The sequence below is a fragment of the Sus scrofa genome, chromosome 2, assembly GCF_000003025.6.
Source record: "Sus scrofa isolate TJ Tabasco breed Duroc chromosome 2, Sscrofa11.1, whole genome shotgun sequence".
Taxonomy (NCBI): domain Eukaryota; kingdom Metazoa; phylum Chordata; class Mammalia; order Artiodactyla; family Suidae; genus Sus; species Sus scrofa.
Window position 1 is genome coordinate 81287764 of NC_010444.4, and position 25140 is coordinate 81312903.

A 25140-nucleotide genomic window follows, 5' to 3' on the forward strand; every position below is an offset into this window, starting at 1 on the left:
TCCAGGGTCCCCAGCGGCGCGTCCCGGGCCCGCCCCTTGAGGCTAGAGGGCTCCGCGGAGATGTCACCCTCCCCGCCCCCTGTCAGTCAGGCTTGGGGGTGGCGCGGCCGCCAGGGGGGGGCGCTGAGCTCAGAGCTGCCGCAGCGTCCGAGCCAGAGCCCAAGCGCGCGTGTGAGCAAGGCGCTAGGTGCGAGCGGTGGCTGGCGACGCACCCAAGGCCCGGGCACTACAGCGCCCCGGCTCAGGGCTTGCGCCTCGCCTGCTGCAAACTAACCTGAGCGCCAGGATTCGGCCGGATTCCTCAACGGCCCGAGCTCACCCCAGCCCGGCCTAGCCGAACCCCTGCGCCCGCCTGCCCGCCTGTCGCAACAGCAGCCGCAGCCGCCGCTCCATCCCCAGCTGGGGCCCCGCATCCAGGTAAGGCGGCCGCGCTCCGGGCGCCCCGGCTGAGGAAGGGGTTGGGAATGGAGAAGGGATTGGGTGGGATGGGGAAGGGGATGGAGAACAGAGAGAGCGTCCCAGTGGGTGCGTGTCACTCTCCGCCCCGGGGTATGTCTGTCTGTTGCCCGGTGTCCGCAACTGCCTGGGTAGCCGTGAGGACGTGTGTCCGCGCCCGTGTGTCCGTGTGTATCAGAGTGGAGTGTCCGTGCGCGTTTGAACGTCTGCGTGTCCTGTGGGTGCACGTGAGCGTGTTCATGGAGTATGTTTGTGTGCACGGCCGTGTGACTCTGTCGTGTGTGTACAGGCAGGACCTGAGGCTTCGCGCCAAGCCCAGCACTCCGGTTCCGCGGGGCTGCAGGTTGCAGGGCCCCGGATAACCGAGGCGGTGGCCCCTCCTGCATCCCCGGTTTCAAGGACGCTAGGACTCGCCGCGGCCCTGTGGCCTCGCACCCGGGAGGGGGAAGGCGGGAGGGGGCTCCGGCCCGGAAGGCGCCCGGGTCTCAGGAGGGAGAGGAGGGGACACCTGCGTCCCTCCGGAAGGGCTGGGGTGAGGATGCGGGGCCAGCGCACCCGTGCCCATGTGTTCGCCCTCCCCAGGCCGCCAGGATGGACGTGTTCATGAAGGGCCTGTCCATGGCCAAGGAGGGCGTTGTGGCCGCTGCGGAGAAAACCAAGCAAGGGGTCACCGAGGCCGCGGAGAAGACCAAGGAGGGTGTCCTCTACGTTGGTGGGCGAGGGGCAGGGCTTCAAGGTCTTGGGGGGTTTGGGTGCCGTCCCAGGAGAAAGTGGAGCCAGCATCCTTAGAGGGCAGGAGTCAGGGTCCGGGCAGGGGAATATGAGTCAGCAGATGGGGCAGGGTGCACAGGGGTCACTAAGGACATAGCCAGGGACAGAAGCCTGGGTCAGTGAAGAGATCTGGGGGTGCAGGAAGGGTTGGTGAAGGTGGAGTTCAGCTGAAAGGCCAGGGACCAATGCTGAGGTCAAAGCAGAGGGCCTTCTTTTTCTTACTCTTCCCATTATTAATAGTTACCTGGTGTTGAGCCCTTACTCTCTGCCAGGTCCCGTGAGAAAAACATCCATAACCTTCAGTACCTCATTTAGTGCTCCCTGCTCATCTCCAGACCAGGGAGACTGGGGTTCCCTGAGGTTTAACCCTCTTGTTCAAGGTCACAGCTGATCAAACCTGAAACTGGAGTTTGAGTTGAGCTTTATAGATTCCAAAGTCCCACCTTTCCCCTTGCCACCCTCCTTCCTCTGCAACTGGGGCTCCCTCCTAGCCCTCCTTCCAGCTACTTCCCCCTCTGAATCGCTCTCTGGGTCTCCCTGCCTCCCCGCAATCCCTCCATGGGCCTCTCTCCTCTGGGTCCAGAGTCCTTGCAGCTGCCAGCTGTCAGCAGGAGAAGGGCCAAGGGGTTAAAACATCTCACTCTAAGTGGGGAAGGAGGGTCATTTGCATCAACAGAGGCAAGAAACTGATATTTCTGAATTTCAGTGCTGGTTCGGGGTTTACTTTTGTGCAGTGGGTAGAATTATCCCCCATGCAGGCTCTAGAGAGCTGGATAACTTGCCCATGTTATGGCAGATTTGGGATTGCGGTCATCTGAAAAATACTGATTGACCACCTACTGTGTGCTGGTAGTGCCAGCTCTCCTGATAGTGATGTCAAGCATTCCAGTGGTGGGGTGGGACATCGGGTGGCCAGGGTGGGGGACCACTTTGGTCAGGTAATCAGAGGGTAGCATTTGAGCTGAGCCTGACTAGTCAGGAGGGTGGGTAGGGGGACGAGTTGGAAAAGCCCTGTGCAAAGGCCCTAGAATGGGCTGAAGGACACTGGGTTAGAGAGCAGAGGGCAGAAGGCAGTGGTAGAAGATGAGGTCAGAAAGGTGAGCAAGAGCCAGTTCATGAGGGGCTCTTGCAGGCCAGGGCAAAGCATTATCAGCATTGCCAGGACAGATTGCAAGCCAGGGACTGGCACAATCTGATTTCAGTATGGAAAGGTCCCTCCGGCCTCTGGGGACAGAATAGATTGCAGGGGGACCTGCTGTAAGGTAGCAAAGCCACCAGATGAGAGTGGCTGGAACTAGGGCAGAGGTGATGGAGACTGGGTGAGGACTTGAGCCCACACCTGCTGGACCCCAACTCTGGCCTCCCACCTGCCTCCTCCTTCAGCCCTTTCACACCCAAAGACCCCTGGTCTCTCAGCCCCTCCTCTTCCTCTTAGATTGGCACCTCCAGCTCCTCCCTCTGACCTGGAAATCCTGATAGCCCCCAGTTTCCCCTCATCAAAGCCTCAGCTCCCTGCAGCAACATTCAAAACCTCCCAAGGTCCTGATTCAGTTTCCTTCACTCCGAGCACAGAGACCACCATCAATGGGCTCCCTGATGGCCCTGAAAGCTCACCCTTCTGTCTCACCTGTGCCCAGAATACCCTCCGCAGCCTCCTTTCTGTGTATCCTCCTGCCCCCCATTTGTCAAGGTCCAGGCAATGTCCCCTCCCCAACCATGTACCCCTCCCATCGAGGCTGGATGTCCTCTCCCCACTACTTGAGGTCCAGGGCACCATCTCTGCTCTTCTCTCTCCCCCATCTGACAGTGATCCCTTGGCCTGGGGCCTGACACAGAGCAGGTACCAACAAGCATTTGTGGGGGGAACAAATGGATGTGTGCATGTATGGGGGGCGGGGGGACCCAGTCTCCGGGGCTGGTGGGCTTTACCCTTGAGAATCCTGTCCTCCTGTGCCCACCTCTCCTCCTCCCACCAGCCTCAGCTGGCCCAAACACCCATTTCTGACTCCACCCACTGTTGTCTAGGTTGCCAAATCCTCAGGATGGGAGACTCCCCACTGCCCACCTGAGGACAGGCTCCCTTGCCTTTCCCAGTTGCTACCCTCCTGGGAAGCCCAGTCAATGCTGTGGGTGTCTGTCCCAGTAGTCACATCGTCCTTAGATCATCCTGCATCTAAGACACTCCCCACTTCGGCCAGAAGGACAGATTGCACCCTGGTTAGAAGAGAGCCTTTAGAAGAATTGGAGCGTGGAGGGTGGGGGGAGGGATGAGATGTGTGTGTCCTTGGGTAGGGTGTGGGCAGTTATGCATCAGGAGCACCAGAGGCACCTTTCCAAATACAGAGCCTTTTTGCCCCGCCCCCAGCTCCACCCCCACGCCTACCCCATCTGCTCACATCCTGGGCAGAGGATTAAATGAACTGGGGCAAATAGAGTGTTTTCATGGGGCACTCAGGCAACAGCCACCTGAGGGTGTGGGTACTACATCAGTCGGGGGGACAGACAGTGGGGAAGACTGAGGATGTAAGTGGGGTGGGGGACACTGATGGGATGTGGGGGCCCAAGGAGGCAGTGATGGGGCCAGGATGCCCACTGCTGCCTGGATCCCTCTGCCCCCTATGTAACCACTGTGCTTGCTGGAGCCTGTTTCCTCAGCTCAAAACCCTTAAGTGTGCTCTTTTTGTCACTACAGGAAGCAAGACCCGAGAGGGGGTGGTACAAGGAGTGGCCTCAGGTACCAGCTCAGCCCTGCCCTGCCCAGCTGTGTCCCATCCCCCTGGCCTGGGATCTGGCTGGGATTCAGAGAATGGGGGAGGGGATGGGCAAGGGCACCCCCAAGGCTTCTTAGAGGGTGTGCTCCCTGGGAAGGCTGGCCCTGGGGCTCTACAGGAAAGGGGATATCTACACCTGCTTCATCCTAGCCCCCAAATCTTTTCCCTGATGCAGTGGCTGAGAAAACCAAGGAGCAGGCATCACATCTGGGAGGAGCCGTGTTCTCTGGGGCTGGGAACATTGCGGCAGCCACAGGCCTGGTGAAGAAGGAGGAGTTCCCCGCTGATCTGAAGGTGAGCACGCACACAGACACACACAGACACACACACACACACATGCCAGGCACACCCATAACCAGCCGCCAGGCTCCCTGCTCCCCCAGGATCCTCCTAGACTCTGCTCAGAGTGAGTCTGCGTGAAGCTGGGTCCAGGCGTGCTGCTCCCTGTGTCTGTGACCTAGATTGGGCTGGATACATGTATCCTGTTGGTAAGTGTGACCTGGACCACTTTGGGCCACATCTGCATGTGTCACTGATTGTTCACTTATGTCTTTTCAGTCAACAAGTATTCATGCCAGAGAGGGACTGTTCCAGAGGTTACCCCAGTGAATAGGTTCCTGCATTCATGGAGCTGACACTGTAGGGGGAGGAGATGCAGTAACAAACTAACCAATAAGCAAGATGATTTCAGACAGGCGTATGTGCTGTGAAGGAAAGACAGCAAGGGTGATGGGATAGAGTCAGGAGTTGAGGGGGCTACTTTACTTGGGAGGGCTTCTTTGAGGAGGTGACACTAGAGCTGACACTCAAGGGAGGAGGCAAGCCATGTGGGAAGTATATTTCAGGCAGCAGGAACAACATGTGCAAAGGCCCTGTGACAGGCATGAGTAGAAGTGGGCCATGGGGAGGGGTGAAGTGTGTATCACACCTTTGTGTAGACGTGTTCCCCCATGGGTCTGTTTGGGGGATGCATACATGGGGATAATCAGATGCTTTCATTAGGGCATGCTGTGGGGTGAGAGCTGTGAGCTCTGGAACCCCCCAGAGCTGGATTTAAATCCCAACTACTTCCTGACTGTGTGACCCTGGACAGGTCCCATCATGTCTCTGAGCCTGAGTCTTTGCCTCTAAGACGGGAGAGGAAGAAAAGAGAACTCATGTAGATGAGAGATAATATAGATCAGATTCTCAACAACTTCAGTGTGTCTTAGATCACCAGGAGGCCAGGTTAGGATACAGACTGTTGGTCCCACCCCTAGGATGTCTGATTCAGCAGGTCTAAGGCAGGGCCAGAGAATTTGCATTTCTAACAGGTACCCAGGTGATGTGGATGCTTCAGGGACCACATTTTGAGAACCACTGATGTAAAGAGCCTGGGTAGCATACAGTGAGTGCTCAGTACAAGAGTGGGCCCATGATCATATGAGCTGTCTGTGTGGCCCCCCAGGGGTTCGTATCACCACAGGTATGCAAGAATGTGTACTGCCATGACAGTCTGCTTTGTGCATCTTATGTTTGTACTGACTTACCTCCCGTGGGGTGCTCTGAGCTCACTGCCATCCACGCACAAGCAGACTCTGCCACCATGGGGGTGGGGCCTCCTGCAGGTGGGGTTTAGATGAGCGGGAATTCAGCACAAGCGTATCTGTTAGGCTGTGGGAAGAGACTCATAGCACCTTCAGCTCCAGACATTTTGCACAACTGTTGGTTCTTTCCCCTGTCCAAAGGCTAGGATCTGACTCACAAGTTCTGGTTCAAGTCCTGTCTCTGCATTTTCCCAGCTGTATGACTCCCCATTTCTTATCCTTATGTTTCCAATGATCGCTCCCCGTTCATTGAGCTCTTGTGCGGGCAGGCACTGTTCTAGACACTGTACAGGGAGTCACTCACTGAACCTTCATAATGTCCCTATAAAGAAGAATCACAATTAGCCCACTTTACAGATGAAGGAACTGAGGCTCAGAGAGGTGAAGTGACTTGCCCAAGATCTCCATTCCTGCCTGCTTCCCCACCCTGAGAAGGTAGTTGGGAGGATAAGCTCAGGTCCTTGTCACCAGAGTTGCCCGGTATCAACACAAGGCCAAGCCCAGTGCTGAGGGCCCGGGTGCAAAGGGGCAGGTCTGGGCCTGAGCTGTCAGCTTCCAGGCTCTTGGTGAGGGGCCTTTGCACAGAACGATTTCTCTCAAGCCGCCTTCCTCTTACCAGCACTGGTTGACACCTCAAACCTCCTCTCTCAAGGGAGCTCAAGATCATAGATTTACAAACCAAAGCCAGGTCTCTGGGGCCCCTGGGCCCACGGAGAAGCCGTGCAAGTTGGGGCAGGGGGACACGTTTCTGTCTCCACCTTCCAGCTGCTTACATACGCTGTCATGGAAGCCTCCCCATATTCACAGAGATACCCTCCCATTTCCCATCCGAGGCAGCTGAGCTCAGAGGTGAAGTGACTTACCTGATGCCAAACAGTGAGTGGCCAGGCTGGGATGGTTTTTAAGGGAACTCTTTGAAGTACAGCATTCACGCAGAAAGCAATGCAGCCCCATGAAATTTCACAGACAGGGAGTTCCTGTGGTGGCACAGCAGAAACGAATCCAGCTAGTATCTATGAGGATGTGGATTCAAACCCTGGCCTTGCCCAGTGGATTAAGGATCCGGTGTTGCCATGAGCTGTGGTATAGGTCACAGACTTAGCTCGGATCTCGAGTTGCTGTGGCTGTGGCACAGGCCAGCAGCTGCAGCTCTGATTCGACCCCTAGCCTGGGAACCTCCATATGCCACAAGTGCTGCCCTAAAAAGCAAAAAGAAAGAAGGAAGGAAAGAAAGAAAGAAAGAAAGAAAGAAAGAAAGAAAGAAAGAAAGAAAGAAAGAAAGAAAGAAAGAAAGAAAGAAAGAAAGAAAGAAAGAAAGAAAGAGAAAGAAAGAAAGAAAGAAAGAAAGAAAGAGAGAAAGAAAGAAAGAAAGAAAGAAAGAAAGAAAGAAAGGAGGGAGGGAGGGAGGGAGGGAGGGAGGGAAGGAAAGAAGGAAGGAAGGAAGGAAGGAAGGAAGAAAGAAAGAAAGAAAGAAAGAAAGAAAGAAAGAAAGAAAGAAAGAAAGAAAGAAAGAAAGAAAAAGAAAAGGGAAGGGAAGGAAAAGAAAAGAAAAGAAAAGAGAAAAGAAAAGAGAGCTTCCCGTCTTGGCACAGCGGAAATGAATCTGACTAGGAAACACGAGGTTGTGGGTTTGATCCTAGCCTCGCTCAAGTGGGTTAAGGATCCAGTGTTGCTGTGAGCTGTGGTGTAGGTCAAAGACGCAGTTAGATCTGGCATTGCTGTGGCTGTGGTGTTGCTGTAGCTCTGATTTGACCCCTAGCCTGGGAACCTCCATATGCCTCAATTGCGGCCCTAAAAAGCCAAGAAAGCAAGCAAGCAAGCAAGCAGGCAGGCAGGGAGGGAGGGAGGGAAGGAAGAAAGAAGGAAAGAAGGAAAGGAAGGAAGGAAAAGAAATCTTCACAAATGCAACTCTCCCCAAGTCATAGGCACCCAGATCAAGAAACAGAACATCAGCCTCTTAGAATTCCCCCTTGGTTCGCTGGTGGTGCAGTGGGTTAAAGATCTGGCATTGTCACTGCCGTTGGTTTGGGCTGCTACTGTGGCACAAATTCGATCCCTGGCCCAGGAGCTTCCGCATGCCATGGGTGCATGGCCAAAAAACAAAAAAAAACAAAAACAAAAAAAACCCTTCCCCCTTACACCCCCTCCGACCCCCTCCCAGGATCAAGACTAGGGTGAGAGAAGGGAGTGTCTGGGACACAGAATTTAAGGGGGGCACTTATTCCAGGGTCTCATTTGCATGGCCCTGAGAGTGGGTGCCTTCTTAACACTTGCACCCAGGCACCTGACTCTCCTCACCTTCATCTGGCCCTGCCTCCCCCTCCACAGCTAATTGCTTCCTGACTCCTATCACCCCAAATTAGCTGGGTGTTCTTAATGTGTAGAGCTGGGATTCTTAACATTATATTTCTTTCTGGGTTCTGGTCATTGCTGAGTGACTTTGGGCAAAACTAACATCCCCACCTCCTGGGCTTCTGAGGAGCCATCTGTAACTGGGGGCAATGAACCAGACAAGGTGTGTAAACTCGTGTGCCCACAGGGCCCACCTACACAGGTAACGTGAAGGCGTTGAGCTGCCTGGTTGGAGCAGAGCAACTAGAGTGTGGAGGTTCCAGCCCTCCAGGGTCCCAAGATTCTCACCTCTGGCCAGTAGGGAGGGACAGTGGTTACATGTGGAAGTCGGGGAGGCAGTGTGCCCTGTTTACAGGTTCTCCCAGGGGTCCAGGCATGTGCCAACCCACACGTGGCCTTGTGCAACGGTGCATGGACTCCAGGTTACTGGCTGTGCCCACGTGTGCGGCCAGCTCAGTCCTGTGTTTGTGCACATACATGTGCTCACCCACAGGGAGCTGGCCACATGTCTGGCAGCCCCCTATTTGCGTGCCTGCTGGCCTGTACCCGTCTGGGCAGCAGATGCGGTGGGGAGGGGAGAGTCTTAGCTCACACATCCAAGCAACACCATGAGCTGTTGCTTCCAGCTTATCTTAAAATAGCAACAGCTGAAGAAACCAGGCCACACGGGGCCCTGGGGGAGGGATGGGTGGAAAGTGGCAGGGGAATGGCTCAGAGCCCCTGCTCAGCCCTGTCCCTGAGCCTCCATCTCCCTCCAGTCCAGAGGAGCTTCCAGGGCTATCTCTGGGGGTCCCCATACATGCCCCTCCCCCATGGAGCTGATACATGGGGGGAGGGAGAAGTGGGTGACTGAGTGTGCCCTGTCTCTCCCCATCCCATCCCGTCCAAATGATGGAAGTGCAGGTGGCTGCCCCCTCCCCCTTGCCATCCCTGCTTCAAGCGGTACTGGAGGGATTTCACTCCTCCATTCCACTTCCAAGGCACTCCAAATCAACCACTGAATTAAAAATTCTGGTTACACTGCCAACAAAGCCTAGCCTTCCCTCAATCAGCCAAAAGCTTTCCAGGGTAGGAATGGGGGGGGGGATTCCTAGCTGGCCTCACAGGACCTGTCTCTTCTCTGCCTTCAGCCAGAGGAAGTGGCCCAGGAAGCTGCAGAGGAGCCGCTGATCGAGCCCCTGATGGAGCCAGGAGAGAGTTATGAGGAACCGCCCCAGGTGAGGGGTGGCAGGGCCAGGGCCGGGTGGGGCTCTGGGCATTGGAGGATTGCTGCCCTCCCCAGCGGGGGTGGGGGTGGGGTTCCAGAAAGGATAAAATTGGGCCAGGGAGCTTCAAGCCCCCCTTTTCTAGAACCCAGACCCCAGAGGTGGCAGCAGGGAGGGAGGACAGATGGAGCCTAGTACTGGGCCCCAGGCACCCCTGCCCAGAAACATCCCAGCTGTCCCCAACCGCCCGGTTTCTCCCGGCCCCGTGGGAGGGGCATGCACAGTTCCTCCTTGAGGGGGAAGGGTCTCAGGGCAATGGCCTGGCCACTTGGTCTCCAACCCCTTCCTCTTTTGCTCTTCTTCACTCCACCCCCATCCCCCTGATGCAGGAGGAGTATCAGGAGTATGAGCCAGAGGCGTAAGGGCCCAGGACGGCCCCTCACCAGCAGCACAACCCCTTCCCTGTCCCCTGCTCCTCCCCCCCCCCCCCAGAGCCAGGGCTGTCCTTCCACCCTTTCCCCTCAAAACATGAGATCTTCCTTCGCTCCGAGGCGCCCCCTTCGGAGCCTGTGTTAGTGTCTATCTGTCTGTCCTACCCGCCCGCGTCCAGGCCTGGGGGGTGGACAGAGCCGGGGCTTCGGCCACGGCTGGGAGCCTCGCCCCACCTATGTTGCCCCTCCCTGCCCCATCCCCTTCAGTGTCTGCGCGGATGTAGCATGTTCTATGTGTGTTTAAACTAAGATCAGAAAGCGACGGCTCCCCTCCACCCCGCGACAGAGGCTCTTTAAGGGGCGCCGGGGCAGCCCCAGAGCCCCCCCCCCGACTCTCACATCGACCCCAAGAACCTTTTTTTTAAAAAAACAAAACAAAACCAGGAGCCAGTCTGTGCCATGCCCCATCCCCCAGCCGGCCCGGTGTGAGCGCTGGCTTCGTGTGTCGTGATTGTGGCATGGAGAGTCCCCCACCCTCGTGTGAGCGTGTCCTGGGCGGGCGGGCCCGACCGCCCCCCGCGTGTCCATGAATAAAGCCAATCTGTCTGTAGCAGGCGCCGCACGGGCAGGGCTGGACTGGGCTGGGCGCCGGGTTGGGGCAGCCAATGGACTTCCAGGTCCCAGTCTGCCCCACTCCCCTCTTTGGGGCTCAGCACACTCAGCCCAGGTGCAAGACTGACTACCTTGGGCCTCAGCTTCGCCATCTCCTACCCTTTCCCCGGGAACAACCTGGAGGGGCCCCCTCGCTGAGGCTGGGACTCCCTGCTCGCTGAGAGACGGGAAGGCGGCCTCGGGCGCCACCTGCTGGACCGTCACCTGCTGGAGGTGCAGGGCGGAGGGAAGCCTGGAGCCGTGGAGGTGCAGGGCAGACAGACTCACACCGCAAGGTACTTGCAGCGCAGGCGCATCGATGGCCACGCCCGCGCGGACTCGTATGCATCTACGCTGGTCCTTGCGCGCCAGCCCAAGTGTAGGAGCCAGGCAGGCGCGCATCTGCACGTAGGGGTGCACGCACGCTGGCCGACAAATGCAGGCCGGCCCGCGCAGTCACAGGGGCACCGGTACCGCGAAGAAGCTCTTGGAAAACAGCAGCACGAGCACTGGAAGAAGCTGCTAGATGCAAACCTTTCTCCTGGAGAACACTAATGCAAATACCTCTTCGCACACCTCCCCACTGCAGAAAAGCTCATCTCAGGGGAAGGGAAAGGGACAGTTGCCCCAGAAAAAAGCAGTGTTCGGGCAACCGATACTCCAGCCTTCCCAGAAAGGTGCCCGAAAGTTAACGACCTCTGCTGAGGTGAGAAAGGGTCTGCAGAAATCTGGGAAGTTGGCCTGGAGCCTTGAGTGGATCGGGACTGGCACTAGAGGGCCCCCAACACCGCCTTGGTCTTCGGAAGTAGGGGGCGGAGATGCCGCGGTGCTGCGCAGAGGCCTCGCCTCCATCAAAGCGAAGGCCCTGCTCTGATTGGCACAGAAGCCCCCAGAGCGCGCCCGCGTCGAGGCCCCGCCCCCATCGATGCAGCGCTCATGCCCTCATTTATGACAGCTTCTGGCTAACCTGGCTTACATGGAAGCCCCGCCCCCACCCATGCGGAAGCCCGGCTCTTTGCCGCAATAACCCCACCTGGCCCGAGCCAGTCCCCACCCCTTCTCTGCCAGGTCCCACTTCCTTTGCCATTCAAGCCTTGCGTCTCCCCTCCAGCCCCAAGGGCTGGAAGGAGCTTGCCCTACAAAGTCAACCCCCGCGTATTTAACGCCCCCACCTTCCCTGAGTCGTTGGGAGCAGGAGGTGGTGCCAGGTTCGGGAAGGCCTTGAACGCTGTGGAGACCGGTCCACTAGGGTCACCTTGGCCTGCCATGTACTAGCCTTTACTTCCGAAAGTAGGACGCTGCTTGCTAGACGTGTGTAGGGAGAATCAGCGGGTGGGCTCCGACTTTCTGACTCAACGTGAAGATGCCAGGATCTCCAGATCCCTTTTGGCAGAATTAAGACACTATTTACAATCCACAGTCTGCAGGGATTGCAAACTTGTGGCCCTTAGGTTGAATTTGGCCTGTAGAGATGTTTAATTTGCTAGCACAAGGGATACATTTTTTTCGTTTGATTCCAGATGGCGGCTTTCCGTCCCTATTGTATTTCCCATCCACTTCACTCATTTTCATGAACTGCCTGGCCTCTGAAGAATTTGAGTTTGCCACCTCCTTGCCAGCTACCAGCACCTGATCCCCATTTTTAGATGCCAAAACCAGGTTCACCATCTGGCTTGTGAAGAGGTTTATTCCTCCTTCCCGGGTATGGAGCCATGCACCTGGTTTTCTGAGTTTGATTTTCTGCTGAGACCAATGTTCTCATCTGCAGGGGTTCACTTTACATGCATTCCAGGCACAAGCCCGGAAGCCTCAGCCGAAGATGCCAAGTCAGATGGCAGTCCTGACTAAGTGCATGTGTGAGACCCCACAGCTCAAGGGCTCCTCCCTCATGACAGGGACAGAACTATTTCCCCATTGCCCAATATTTCCCAGGTATCCAACACTTGCCTCTATTCATTTTACTTGAAACCATCTTCAAGGATTCCTTGTTATTAGCCCCAGCTTACAGATGAGAGGATGGAGACCAGAGAGGCAAAGTTAACCTGCCCTAGGTCACGCTGCTGGGAAGTGGCACAGGCCACATTCAGCCTGGAGCCTGACTCTGAAGCCCAGTTCCTTTGGAATTTTCCATAAGGAATGCGCATTGAGGGGAGACAAACGAAATCCACCAACAATAGGAAAATGTGGAGGCAGCAAAGTCGAGATAACAGATGCTTGTGGAATTTCATGGAGACTGCAAGTGAGATTGTGTGTGGTGGGGGAGGGGGCGAGCTGTCTATGCACACTTACCTATGAGTTTGGATGTATCTGTGTTCACATGTGTACATGGATGTTGCCCGAGTGTTGTGTGTGTTTAGTCATTCGACAGCGTGTGTTGCTCACCTGCTCTGTTCTTAGAAGAAAGGGGCTGCAAGGGAGCAGCCCTGCAGGTCACTGCCCTGACATAACTCATGTCCCTGGATCAACAAATACATGGATCAAGATAATTTTGAATTTTATGAAGAACATAAAACAGAGCGATGTGACACAATAGGGGTGGTGACCCACATTCAGTGGAGTGGTCAGGTCATGTGTCTGAGGAGGCAAGCTTGGAGCTGACACCTGAATGAAAGAAGAGCTGGGGAGAGTGAGCATCACAGCCCAGGAAGAGCCCACTGTGTCTGCGTGGATACCGGGTGTGTGGTTGGCAAGGCCAAGCCCCACCAAACCTCTGAGATCCGTGGGTCCAGCCTCCCCAACCTGGTCCACACCTATCTTTCTTCTCCTGCTTCTTTCCTCCACCTGGTCTCTGTTCAAAGTCCTTCCCTCTTCAGAGCTTCCCCCAGTCCTCCAATGAGAAGTGACTTCTCGTCATCTCCATCCCGCTCAGCTGTGCACACAGAGACCCCCTCCTCCCCCTTGTCAGCACTCTTAGGCCCATCGCCAGCAGGCTAACCTGAAACCCGCCCTCTCCCCTGATGAAGGGATCAGAGGTGTCCCCGCACCCCACCATTCGCCCGTCTCCCTCCCTGTCTCCCCACATCCACCCCTAGTAATGCAGCTCCACAGCTTTCTCTGGAACTTTATTTTTGTTTTCTCCCTTCCCTATTTATAGCTCTCTCTCCCCTCGGAACCATCCCTGCATCCATCCGGTTGCCTAGAAACCAGTTCTGGGCTGAGGGTGGGGGAAGGCCAGGCCGAGCCCAGGCAGAGGTAAAGAAGAGCTGTCACCCACTCCCCTTCTCGGCACCGCCCCCAGGTTCCCAGAACCCACTGCCCAGCACCCACAAGTGTTTTGTTTTGTTTTGTTTTTAAAGATAAAACAAAATGTGGAAAACAGCAGCCTTTGCGAAGCCTTTCACAGCTTCTAAAGGGCGTGATGCACATGGCTGCACTCATGCCTCTCAACAGCCTGCCCCACCAGAGACTTGGATCCATTTTTTCAGATGAGAAACTAAGGCTTTGGAAAGCAAAGGTCCTATGGGTCAAGTCTCCTCAATAGCAACTCCATGGCTCTGCACTTTTTAGAATATTGGCCTGAAACACAGCAAAGAAGATTTAAAAGCATAAATAATCCCATGACCCACTAATTGCAGAACAGTAAGAAGAAAAATCTTGTCATGATCCTGTCACGCACCAAGCCACCAGGCTCACCTCCATACACTCCGCATGCCTCCTGCTTTGCCACTCCCCCAGGCTGCTTCCAATGCCCCAACCATGGCCCCACGTTCCCTTACTATGTCCCCACCATGCTCAGCTGCAGCTCAACCCTGGCCCTAGTGCTCACTTTCCACAGATTGGAGCAAGAAGCCTAAGCTTGGTTCCTGGCTCTATTATTTCACCAACTATGCGACCTTGGATAGTTCACATATCCTCTCTGAGCTTCAGTTTCCTCGCTCAAAAGCGAGTATGCTAATTTCCACTTCATAGGACTAATGAGAGAATTCCCTGCAATACTGTTGCGAGAGTGCTTTAAAAACTGTAGACTACTGTTAACACATGAGTGATCAATTAGGATTGTAGGTATTACCATCGTTGTTATGACAGCCAAAAGGTAGAACAGGGAAGCCAACGTGGGCCCTGGGATCAGAGAGAGAGCCCCTTGCCCACATCCAGGCAGAAGGATCCTCTCTCCTGGCAGAATGAGGGGCACAGGTGGGGGCTCCCTGAGAACACCTGCCGATCACTGGGGAATAGAGGGGCACAGAGGCCCTCTTGTGCCTGATTCCTCCTTCTCAAGTGCCCATGCTCCCTGCCCCCACCCCACTCTGGCCCATCTCTGCCTTTAAAATAGGCTCTCTGGGCACAGTGGGGGAAAGGGCTGCCGAGAAGCAGCTGGGCCATGATTCAGCCTGAGTCACCCATCCGAATCCCCGGGCCGCCCCCAGCTGGGCCAGGGCCTGCAGATGCTGGAGGGAGGGGATGTGGGGCGGGGGAGGGGGACTCTGTGGGCATCAGGCTGTCCTCATAGGTGCCCAGGCCAGGGGCTCCTACGAATACCAGGGCAGCACTGTGAGGGCCTGGGAGTGGTGCATGTGAAGAGGCCAGGGTGAGAAAGATGACCTCATTGGACATCAGTTACCTATGCTAAGGCAGTGTGTGTGTGTGTGTGTGTGTGTGTGTGTGTGTGTGTGTACGTGCGCAGGCATGCGTGCACGGGCCTGTGCATGCATGAGTGTTGCCTGCATATCTAAGTGAAGAAGGGCAGGAGTTTGGCTCCCAGCATTGTCACTTTCTAACTGTGACCCTGGCAAGTTACTTAACCTCTCTGAACTTCTGTTTCCTCATCCATGAAATGGGAATCATAATAAGATCAATCTCAGATGATTTTCTTAAGGGTTAAGTATAATGAAATGAAAACTGTGAAACACTTAGATGGTCAATAAATGGTAAACCGCCACCACCTCATCATCTAGAGGATATTGGGTTATACACAGCAGGCATGAGGGTGGATGTGTGTCTGAGTATTTGTATCTAGGGCTGTGTCTGTACAAGCCTCAGGGGTTTGGGGGGGTCTGGGTGAGTGTTTCTTGAAGGAGTGAATGAATGTGTGTCTCTTAAGCAAAGAGTCCAGAAAGAAGTTGGGTTTAGATAGCATTGCCTGCCATGTGCCCCTACTCTCTCTAACACACACACACACACACACACACACACACACGCACCCATGCACGCACGCATGCATGCGCGCTCCCTAGAGGTTATGAGTTGCCGAAATTTGGCCTAGACCAGGACCAGGGTCCAGGCAAGGGGTGAGGAACTCTGGATGCTATTGTATTAGAAATCTCAGACCTTCTCAAAAGACTTTAGCTTCAAGCGAAGCTGGCATGGGGGCCAGATCCCAAGGGTGGTGTGCCTGGGTGATGGAGTGGATAGAAACATGATTTGAACATGAAAGAGCATGAGATGCATCTGTGTTCATATGTACATGCATGTACGTGTGTGTGCGCGTGTGCACTTGTGTGTGTGTGTGTTTGTACAAACGTGGCATGGGGGTGGCTGCTGTCTCTGCTCTGGTACAGTCTGCTTGTCTCCATGGCGCCTGTTGCCACAGACGCTTGCTTTTCAGAAAGTCACTGGGATTGTTTATTCCACCCCCGGCCTGGGTGCCAGCCAAGGAGCTGCAGGCACTTGTTTATCTTCTGGTGTGTACGAGTGTGTATGGTTTCCCAGAGGCAGACCAACCAGAGATACGCATGCACACACACTCACACAGTGTGGGTGATCATGTTGGTTGTCACAGAATGAGCCTGTACCCCAAGATGAGCCATAAACCAGGCCCAGGAAGACTTGCTCCACATGGGGACAAAGATGACCCTCAGCAGCTCCAGGCAGACACACACCAATTTAGTAGTTTCCAGAGCTCCTGGCAAGTGGGAGAGCTAGTTGCCCTGGCCATGGTCCTGGCCCTACCTCCACCTCCAGAACTAATCACTGCACAGTGACTGGCCAGGCCTGAGTCACTGGCCACCCCTAAAGCTGGCAGTGGGGTCCATCCCACTCCATCACACGGACTGGAGTAGGGAAGTGGTTCCCCAAGGAAAATGGAAGTGCTATGGTCAGACAAGGGTACACAGTGCTGGGCTTGCCATACCCTGGCATTCACTGCAAGTGCTACACTATGCTTAATGCTTAGTTTTTGGTTTTGTTTTTTGTTTACATTTATTTATTTATTTTGTCTTTTTAGGGCCACACCTGCAGGATATGGAGGTTCCCAGGCTGGGGGTCGATTTGGAGCTCTAGCCACCAGCCTACACCACAGCCACAGCAACATGGGGTCCGAGCCACATCTGTGGCCTACACCACAGCTCACGGCAACACCAGATCCTTAACCCACTGAGCAAGGCCAGGGATCAAAACTGCCTTCTCATGGATGCTAGTCAGATTCGTTAACCAATGAGCCATGGCGGGAACTCCTTGGTTTTTTGGTTTTTGGTTTTCCTCCCTACGTCTTCCTCAGAGCTCTGAGAGGTAAGAATAACAATTGATGAAACTGAGCCTTAGAGAGACCTCTGTCAAGGCCACACAGCTAGTAACTGGCAAAATCGAGTAACTGAACCCACACTGCCTAACCCCATGCCTTTTTTTGAGCTCCCACTGTGCCTTGGCAGGTGTTTTGTTTTGGTGTCTGGAATTTTTCTTTTTTCTTTTTTCTTTTATTTTTTGTCTTTTTGCTATTTCTTGGGCCGCTCCCACGGCATATGGAGGTTCCCAGGCTAGGGGTCGAATTGGAGCTGTAGCCACTGGCCTACACCAGAGCCACAGCAACACAGGATCCAAGCCGCGTCTGCAACCTATACCACAGCTCACAGCAACGCCGGATCGTTAACCCACTGAGCAAGGGCAGGGACCGAACCCGCAACCTCATGGTTCCTAGTCGGATTCGTTAACCACTGCGCCACAACGGGAACTCCGAATTTTTCATTTTTAAACGTTTTTATCAGTGAGTCCCCATGAACAAAAGTGGTTGGAGAGTGGTAAAGGGCGCAGATGAAAAGAGGCCGACGGTGCCCACAGAGCAGACATGACCAGAGCTCTGACCCCATCCCTTCAGATGACATTACCATTTATTTCTGTGCGCAACAGCAGGGCTCCTTACAGCCAGTACCTGTGTCCTCGTCAAAGAGCTGTCCCTGGGCTCTGGAACCCGTTTTGTCAACATGCATTATGAGCTAGAAATGCCAGGGAATTAACACACAACCCCATGGGCCAGCTCTTCACCAATGTCTGCCAGGTGCTGGGATATAAATACACCAGCTCCAGTGCCCTCGGCCAGGGGAATTCTGAGATGTGCATTTACCCCATTTCCCAAGACTGCCTGCAGAATTAAGCCTCACTCACCCACTGTGGTAGCTGGCTTGATAACCACCTCTTATTGGATGCCTTCCCCTCCTGGGTCACCTTCCCACTCCCCTGCTGGTGTCCCTGCACCTCCCAAATAAACCACATTCCCTCAATCTTCATTTCAAGGTCTGTGAGCTGCCCCCAGGGTGCTGGATGCCATCCTATCCTTCCACACTGAGCATCTGGGCCCATCCATTTTGATCTCCTTTCTTGGCATCTCCCTTTCCCTCTTTACTGGCCCCCTCCCATCAGGATTTAAATGCCTCCAAGTCTCCTCCTATGCCCCTGTAGAGATGATCAGATCTCTTTTCTTCCTCCAAGCCTGAACTTTTAAAAGACTCATCTCCTTGCCCTCTGTACTTGCTTACTCCCATTCACTCATCAATCCCTGCCCACCCCACCACTCCACTGACTGTGCTTTCATCAAATTTCCCTTGTCTTTTTTTCAAGTCCAGAGGCCATCTCTCAGGCTAGATCTCGTCTTCCTGATGCACTTGACCATGACCTCCTTCTAGAACGTTCTCTCCCGGTGGCTTCTGAGACATCACACTCTCCTGGGTGTCTTCTGGCTTCTCAGGTCACTTCTTCTCATTCCTTTTCCCAGCTGGTTCCTCGAGGTGGGCCTGGGGCCCTTGTCTCACCCTATTTGGTCTATACTTTCCCCTCTTGCACTAGCACCCTTCTTGTAACTTCCATCACCAGCTCCCTGGTCTGTCTCCAGTCTTGGCCACTTCAGACTCTGTTTTGGATTCATATGTCTCAGTGTCACTGTTCCCTTCTTTCCCCAGGCTCATCCGCATCTGTCCTCCATCCATTTGGCTCCTCAAGGCAGAATCTCAGAGAAGCAGCAGAATCCTCTCTGCTTTCACTCTCACATCCCACCGCATGACCAAGATTTGTTGACTTTACCCCTAAATAGGTACCAAATCTGACCCTCCCTCTCCATCCCAATGGTTCAGGTAACATTTTTCTCTCACCTGGACAACTGATACGGCCTTCTCACTCATGCCCTAGTCCCGCTCCCAACCACACTCCTTCTGCCCCAGGGGCAGGGGGGGAGTAGCTTTTTAGATCACAGGTAGCTCCTTGCCACTTTTCATATCTTGTGAACCTGCTCAACCCTTGATGTCTTCATCTGCATCATTGAGCCAATACCATCCACCTTGAAGGACTGTAGGGAAACTAAAATGAAATGATGACTGTAAAGAGGCTGTGTAAACTATGAATCGAAGTACCCCCGTGGGCAATGAAAGAGCAATTTGCAGGGCCAGAAATATTAGAAAGCAGCCCTTGCATGGGTGTTGTCCGTGGTGCTGAAGATGGGTTCGGTACTCCAGTTTTTGCTTCCCTGGAAAACTGGCTAAAGACGTCAGTCTGATAGATTTTTTTTTTTTTTTCCTATTTGCCACCTAGATTTTTTTTTTTTTTCTTTTTAGGGCCGCACTCGCGGCATATGGAGGTTCCCAGCTAGGGGTCTAATTGGAGCTGTAGCTGCTGGCCTACATCACAGTCACAGCAACGCTGGATCCTTAACCCACTGAGCGAGGCCAGGGATTGAACCCGAAACCTCATGGTTCCTAGTCGGATTCGTTTCCACTGCCGCACGACAGAAACTCCCTATCTAGATTTTTTAAATTGTCTAAATGATCACGATGACTTATGGTTCACCAGGTAAGTGAGAGGGATAGAAAGTAAGTATGAAGTATGAGGTTTCAGGAGTTAGCCCCACTACTAACGAGCTGTGTAAGCACAGACAATTGACCTATTATTAATATCTCAGTTTTCTCATCTGAAAATGGAGATATAATACATTAGTATTAACTTGCGTATAAGTAACTGGAAATGGAAATTAGATGAAACCTTAAACAAAACTAAAGTAACGTTAGTTCTTACCTTGACTTGCTGCTTTACCATAAAACACTGCCCCGATATATATTAACGTTAGTTGTTACCATTTTTAGTCGGTGGTTTCACATACAAGTGAGGGGGTTTTAGCACCTCTTGGCAATTACAAACTTATTTTTCCTCCTCTGGGGAGTCAAAGGGGAGGAGACTATTTCTCTGTTAAGAAACGTCGAGGCAGGGTGGGCAGCAAGTCCTCACGTCCTTGGGAACTCAGATTCAGCTGTGGAAGCCCCTGAACATCTACCTCAGGCTCCGTCATCCTTCCAAGACCACTCACCACGAGGTGACAAATGTTAGTCCCATCCTGTAGACGGGTAAATTAAGTCTCCGAGAGACTTGCTGGAAGGCACCCAGGGGGAGGAGAACCCAGCTTGCACAGACTAGAGGGTGGGCGGGCACCCGAGCTAGAGAGGCCGGTAACGGGAAGGCGAAGGCACTCCCTCCTTCTCCCCCAGCCACTCAAGTCCTTCCACTCGAGGGAGCGTGGGTGGCGGCGAGACAAAGGGGAGGGGGCGGGGCGGAGGTGGGGGGCGAAGGCCGGAAGTGCGGCCAAGGCGGAGGCGGGAAATTCCGCGCAGGGGGAGCTCCGAGATCGCGCAGACGGGAGTCCCTATCCAGGAGCCGAGTATCCTCAGACAAGTGGCTTCCCCTCTCTGGGCCCCAATTTCTTGCTAGGTGAAAAAACGGAGGGCGTTCGCGGGGTTAGATTGTGTGAGATCTAAGAGGCAGCGCGCCCCGCCCTCAACAGGCGCGCAGCAAATGGGCAGCCTCTCCGCCCCTCAGTCTCCAGTCTGTGAAATGGGAACCGGTTCGAGGAGGGCGGGGAACCCAGGAGTCCAGGTGCCACGGTGAGGAGCGGCGGGTAAGGGGCACCCCTCCCTCCTTCAGGCCTCTGCTTCCCCACCGGCACCGCCCCCTCCCGGTTCTGAGGCCGCGAGTTGGCCAGCGCGCATGCCCGGGGCGGGGCGCAGGGCGGGAGAGCGGAGCTAGCTCGGAGGACGGCTGCACGGAGTCCGCCCGCCAGCCCGGCCGGAGGCAGCCGAGGCCGCTCGGGCGGCGGCGGCGGCGGCGGCGGCGGTGGCGGGAGCTGGAGCGCAGCGCGCGGAGGAGACGAAGCGGCGGCACAGCCGGGTAAGTGCCGCGCCCGCACCTGCTGCCCCTTCTAGGCTGACAGTGTCGACCCCCTTCTTCCGCTCGCGGCAGCCCCAGAGACGCTGTCCAGGGTCCTCGAGCGGCCTGGGTGGCGGGGCTCGGGTACGGTGCGCGGTGGTATATATCTGGGCGCCCGGGTGAATGTATGCGCTCCGCCAGGGTGGCGGGTGTCTATTTCCAGGCGCCTGACTGGGGCGGGGCGGGGGCGGGTCCGCAGTCCCAGCCAAGGACCCGAGGGGCCCTGCTGGTCAGCCTGACCCGTGTGTAGGACCCCCGCCCCATGCCTGGCCTCTCCGCCGCCTGCCGCTTTGTTTGGCACCGCGGTGCGGGAGGTGGCGCTTCCCGCCACCGCGGGGAGGGGGTCCGCCCGCATTGATTCATTTTTTCCCCCTGGAGCCAGCTCGGCGCTAGAGTGGTTCTACTGGCACCACTGAGCACACTCGCCGTCGCACGCCTAGTGTGGCACACACTCTGGGGCTCCGTCACACACAGTCGCACACTCAACGCTTGAAGCCACGGGTCTACGCACACTATGGCCCTTGATCATTCCATCAGACTCATACACAAGGCCACCTGTGCACCCACCCAGTACACCTTGCCATACACACCCAGGCATAGCTGCGCACTCACCCCAACCACTGCCTATCACAGCACACTCAATTCAGCAATACTCCCTGATCACAACACACTCGTAGCCACCCTCCTCTGGCCTGCGTGTGTGCCTGTTCACACCAGCTCATCACGGTCTCCCTCTCATGTACCCCCAGACCCTGGAGTAGGCGTGTCACACACTCCATCACACACTTTTACCTTGCTGTCCACCCGCTGCTCCTGCATGTCCACTCTTGCCCTCCTGTGGATGGATGGATGGATGCATGGTCTGGGGGCTGTTTCCGGATGTAAGCCTGGCTGTCGCCCTTTGCTAGACTCCATCTCCCCTCTAGCCCCAGGCAGGAAGCTTTGCTGCTTTGAGGGTTCTAGGAGGCAAGGGGATGAGAGGGTGAGGGACAGCACACTGAAATTGTCGTGCGGGTGCGCGCGCACGCACACACACACTGCACACTCTCACACCTGCCGAAGCCCCACAAGCCTCTGTCAATCGTGTCACCATGGGAGGAGATATTTGCAGGTGCCTGGCAGCCCTGGCTCCAGTTGGGAAGATACTCTAGAGGGAAAGGAACGGGCTGGCCCTGTCTCTGAGCCTGAGTAGGCATGCACAGGGGCTGCTCTGCTGGGAGCAGGGCACATACCCAGGCCACCTCTTCCATGAGTGAGACTCTGAAGCCATGTGGCCATGTATGTGTATACCCACAGGGTCCAAGTGGCCTCCAGGAGATATAAACATACCAGTCATTCTGCACATACAGGTTGTAGATGTGCACACAAAGTTCCTGAGCAGGATGCAGGAGCCGGGTGCTGGCTCCCCAGGCTGGCCTAAGCTAGCACAGATGTCCACAAGCAGTCGATGTGCTCTGCTGCACCCTGGGAGAACTAGCCCGCATGCCTGAGGGTCATTTCAGTCTTTTACCTCAAGTGTGCAGGCTTATCTGCTCACAGAGTGTTCCTGCAGGTAGGTCCCGCCACAAGGGATGCTCTTGCTTCCTCTTGTAGATGCTCCCTCGCACTGTTGCCTGTTAGGTCCAGGGGACCAGGAGGACCCTTGGCATGACCCTGAAGAACAGGTTTTAAGAGCCAAGCATCAGTCTCCAAGATTCTTGGTAACATGCTCCTTCTGAAAGCGCCCCCGGAAGAGGAGGGCTTCTCAGTCCTCAACTCACAATGCTCTGATGTGGGATAGTAACCAAAAGCCTGGCCAGGAAGTTAGAAAGATGTGGGGTCAAGCTCCCACTTAGTCCTTGACTTGCTACATGACTTTGGGTGAGTTTTTCTACACTCTCAGCCTCAATCCCCCAATCTGTGAAATGGAGGTGAGGATGTGGTTATTTCTGGAAGAGTTGGCTGGGCCCCGGCTTTAAGATCTGCTGAGATACCATTCCCAGAGGCTCTGCTGCTTGCAGTTCTGCTAGGCTTTTCCTGGCTCTCGAGGAAGCCTCAGTATCCTCCAGCCACATTTCTAAAAGGCAACCTAGGCTTGCCTCTCGGAACCTCAGTTTTCCATCACCGGAAAGACCACAGCATCTGCTGGGAAGGTGTACATGATCTATACATAATAAGCGTAGTAAGGGCCGGATGTGTGCAAGATTGCCTCCCACCTTTCTTGGCATCTAGGTCAAGGGTCAAAACTCAGATGGGTGCAAACCTGGTGGATAACATACATGAGGGGCTGGCGAGAAGAAAAATTATGAGGAGTTCCCTTGTAGTGCGGCAGGTTAAAGATCCGGTGTCACTGCAGCAGCTTGGGTCGCTGCTGTGGTACAGGTTCGATCTCTGATCTGGGGAACTTCTGCATGCCATGGTCATGGCAGAAAGAGAGAGAGAGGGAGAAAAGAAAGAAAGAGAAAGAAAGAAAGGAAGGAAGGAAGGGAGGGACAGAAAGAAAGAGAGAGAGAGAGAGGGAGGGAGGGGGGAGGGAGAGAGAGAGAGAGAGAGAGAGAGAGAAAGAAAGAAAAGCGATGGTGCAAATCAGTGATTAGTGGCAGCGAGCAGTCAACCACAGTGTCCAGGACACCAAAGGGAGGGGTAGAGTGATGGCTAATTGGAGAATGTACCCCCATCTAAGGAGGCAGCCACTGCTTGCCTCCAACTGACTGCTTTCAGGTAGGAAACATGCTCAGATTGCCAAATTTTAGTTTTCCAAGGGAAGCTAGAAATCTGACTTTCATGTGAAATCTAACTTTTCAATGTTGATCAGTTCATTCCCTTAGAAAAAAATTTTTAAGCATCCTGAGTTAATCAGGCATGTCCAAGGCCAAGGTTTTGCCAGTTTGTGCCTATGCTGCTGGCCCTCCCTCCCTCTCCTGCCCCCTCCTGGGCGCACAGCTGGGCTCTGACAGGCTGAGTGGATAAAAACAGGCCTTCCATGTACACAGCCCAGCCCTAAAGTAGCAGAGCTACGCACGCCCCTCGTCTTTAATTCTCGCTGCAGCCCTGGGGAGCAGGGGGTAGCTTTGTCAGAGTTCCCAGTGAGGAGGAGAAGGGTCTTGCCTGAGGTCACAGAGCCAGTAAATGGGGAGCTGTCCCAACTTCCTGCCCATGCCTCACCCAGGGGGAGGGAGCCTGTTGGAAGGGCTGGTGTGAGAAGACCCCAAGGCAAGGCTACCAGGGGTGAAGGTGAGAACTCAGAGCTTACCTCCTTACAGCCCTTGGTGACTCCATCTATCTCCAGCCCAAGCTCCCAATAGACCTGCCATTTTCAAGCAGATGAAAACCAGATCCAAAGAATTCCAGCAGACCTCTCCTGTGTTTCAAACCTGTCTCCCACCTGCCTCCTAGGCATCTCCCCTCTAGGTCCTACAGGCACCCCAGTTCAACTTCCCAACACCCAGTACCACCCCCCACCATTTTCTGCAGAACTGCTTCTCCCCACCATGTCCCCATTTTGGTGATAACCCTCATCCCCTCCAATCCCATTAGCCAAAAGCTTGGGGGACCCAATGGTGAACAGTATCAGCTAAGTCCCCATCCAGGGACTCAAGGTCTAGACAGGGACCCAGAGGTTTAAAAGGCTACATGAAGAATGACAAGAGTCTGGTTGGGGCAGAACAAGAGGCCACGGGGCAGGGGAACCCCAAGGAAGCTGATGGGCAAAGGAGGCCCCCTGGAGAAGGAGTTTCAACTGAGAACTGATGGTTTAATAAGAGCCAAGCGGGAAGCTGCCTAGAGACTGAGATGGGAGAGAACATGAACCCCTGGTTGAACCCAAAGAGGTTCCGTGTGTGTGTGTGTGTGTGTGTGTGTGTGTGTGTGTGTGTGTGTGTGTGTGTGTGTACATGCTTTGGAGGATGGAGTGCATAATGAAAGATAAAGCCCAGCAGGTGAGTAAATACACAGGAGCTTAGAAGCACATTAAAGAGTTGGGCTTGACCCTAAAGGTAACAGGGAGTCATTAAAGGTTTCTTTTTTTTCCCATTTTTTAAAGAAGAATGGCACACACAACCAAAATTCAAGCGTCACAAAGGGACATTACAAAAGAAAGAAAGATCTCTTCCACCTCCAGATCCCTGGTCTTGCTTCCCAGAGGCAGTCACTACTAAAAGTTTCATGGGTTTCCTTCCAGAAATTTTCTCTTTATAAATAAACCCACAGATGTGTGTCTGTCTTTTTCCTTGCCCACATACATGGGATCCCACAGCCCTGGCTTTTTTCACTTAATTTATCTTGGGCATCTTTCCTCATCACTCTACACATTTTAACAGCTGCAGGGGTCCCATGTGTTTATCCTACATATCACAAACCCACTTCCTGGTTTTCTTCTCATCTCCAGCCATATTCTCAATGCACCGTCCATCTGTCTTCAAGACTATCCCTGGAGGTGGGCTTGCTGGCCCAAATGTTCTGTGCATTGTAAACTCTGATAAGCATTGATAAATGTCCTTCCAAAAAGATTACAATCTATTTACTTGCCCCGTAAAAGCAAGGA

General features: G+C 54.5%; 2 protein-coding genes and 1 long non-coding RNA gene across 6 annotated transcripts in view; 2 read left to right on the forward strand and 1 right to left on the reverse strand.

The window, feature by feature from the left end:
* SNCB (synuclein beta) lies at nucleotides 1-15096 on the forward strand. 3 transcript variants are annotated; one of them, XM_005661456.3, is made up of 6 exons: nucleotides 1-417; nucleotides 1039-1168; nucleotides 3920-3961; nucleotides 4174-4292; nucleotides 9067-9153; nucleotides 9531-15095. In XM_005661456.3, the coding sequence occupies exons 2-6, from the start codon at nucleotides 1048-1050 to the stop codon at nucleotides 9561-9563; spliced, it is 402 nt and encodes a 133-aa protein (XP_005661513.1). In that variant the 5' UTR covers nucleotides 1-417; nucleotides 1039-1047; the 3' UTR covers nucleotides 9564-15095.
* Nucleotides 4306-25140, reverse strand: part of LOC106509472 — a 25351-nt gene continuing 4516 nt past the window's right edge. The window contains exons 2-4 of the long non-coding RNA XR_002341731.1: nucleotides 22129-22271; nucleotides 21411-21577; nucleotides 4306-6561 (exon numbers count right to left, since the gene is read on the reverse strand). This is a non-coding gene — a long non-coding RNA (uncharacterized LOC106509472). The remainder of the gene's footprint in view (nucleotides 6562-21410; nucleotides 21578-22128; nucleotides 22272-25140) is intronic.
* GPRIN1 (G protein regulated inducer of neurite outgrowth 1) overlaps nucleotides 19969-25140 on the forward strand; it is an 11452-nt gene continuing 6280 nt past the window's right edge. The window contains exon 1 of one of the 2 annotated variants that reach the window (XM_021084418.1): nucleotides 19969-20579. The gene's annotated coding sequence lies outside the window, so the exon portion shown is untranslated. The remainder of the gene's footprint in view (nucleotides 20580-25140) is intronic. The other variant, XM_013994875.2, reaches the window with a different exon arrangement.

Bases quoted from the DNA above. Each gene is read 5' to 3' on its own strand.
- SNCB (XM_021076609.1), top strand. From the start codon at position 3,670: ATGGGGCACTCAGGCAACAGCCACCTGAGGGTGTGGGTACTACATCAG. The intron at 4,293-9,066 runs GTGAGCACGCAC...CTCTGCCTTCAG, and splicing joins AGTTCCCCGCTGATCTGAAG to CCAGAGGAAGTGGCCCAGGA. The intron at 9,154-9,530 runs GTGAGGGGTGGC...CCCCTGATGCAG, and splicing joins GTTATGAGGAACCGCCCCAG to GAGGAGTATCAGGAGTATGA.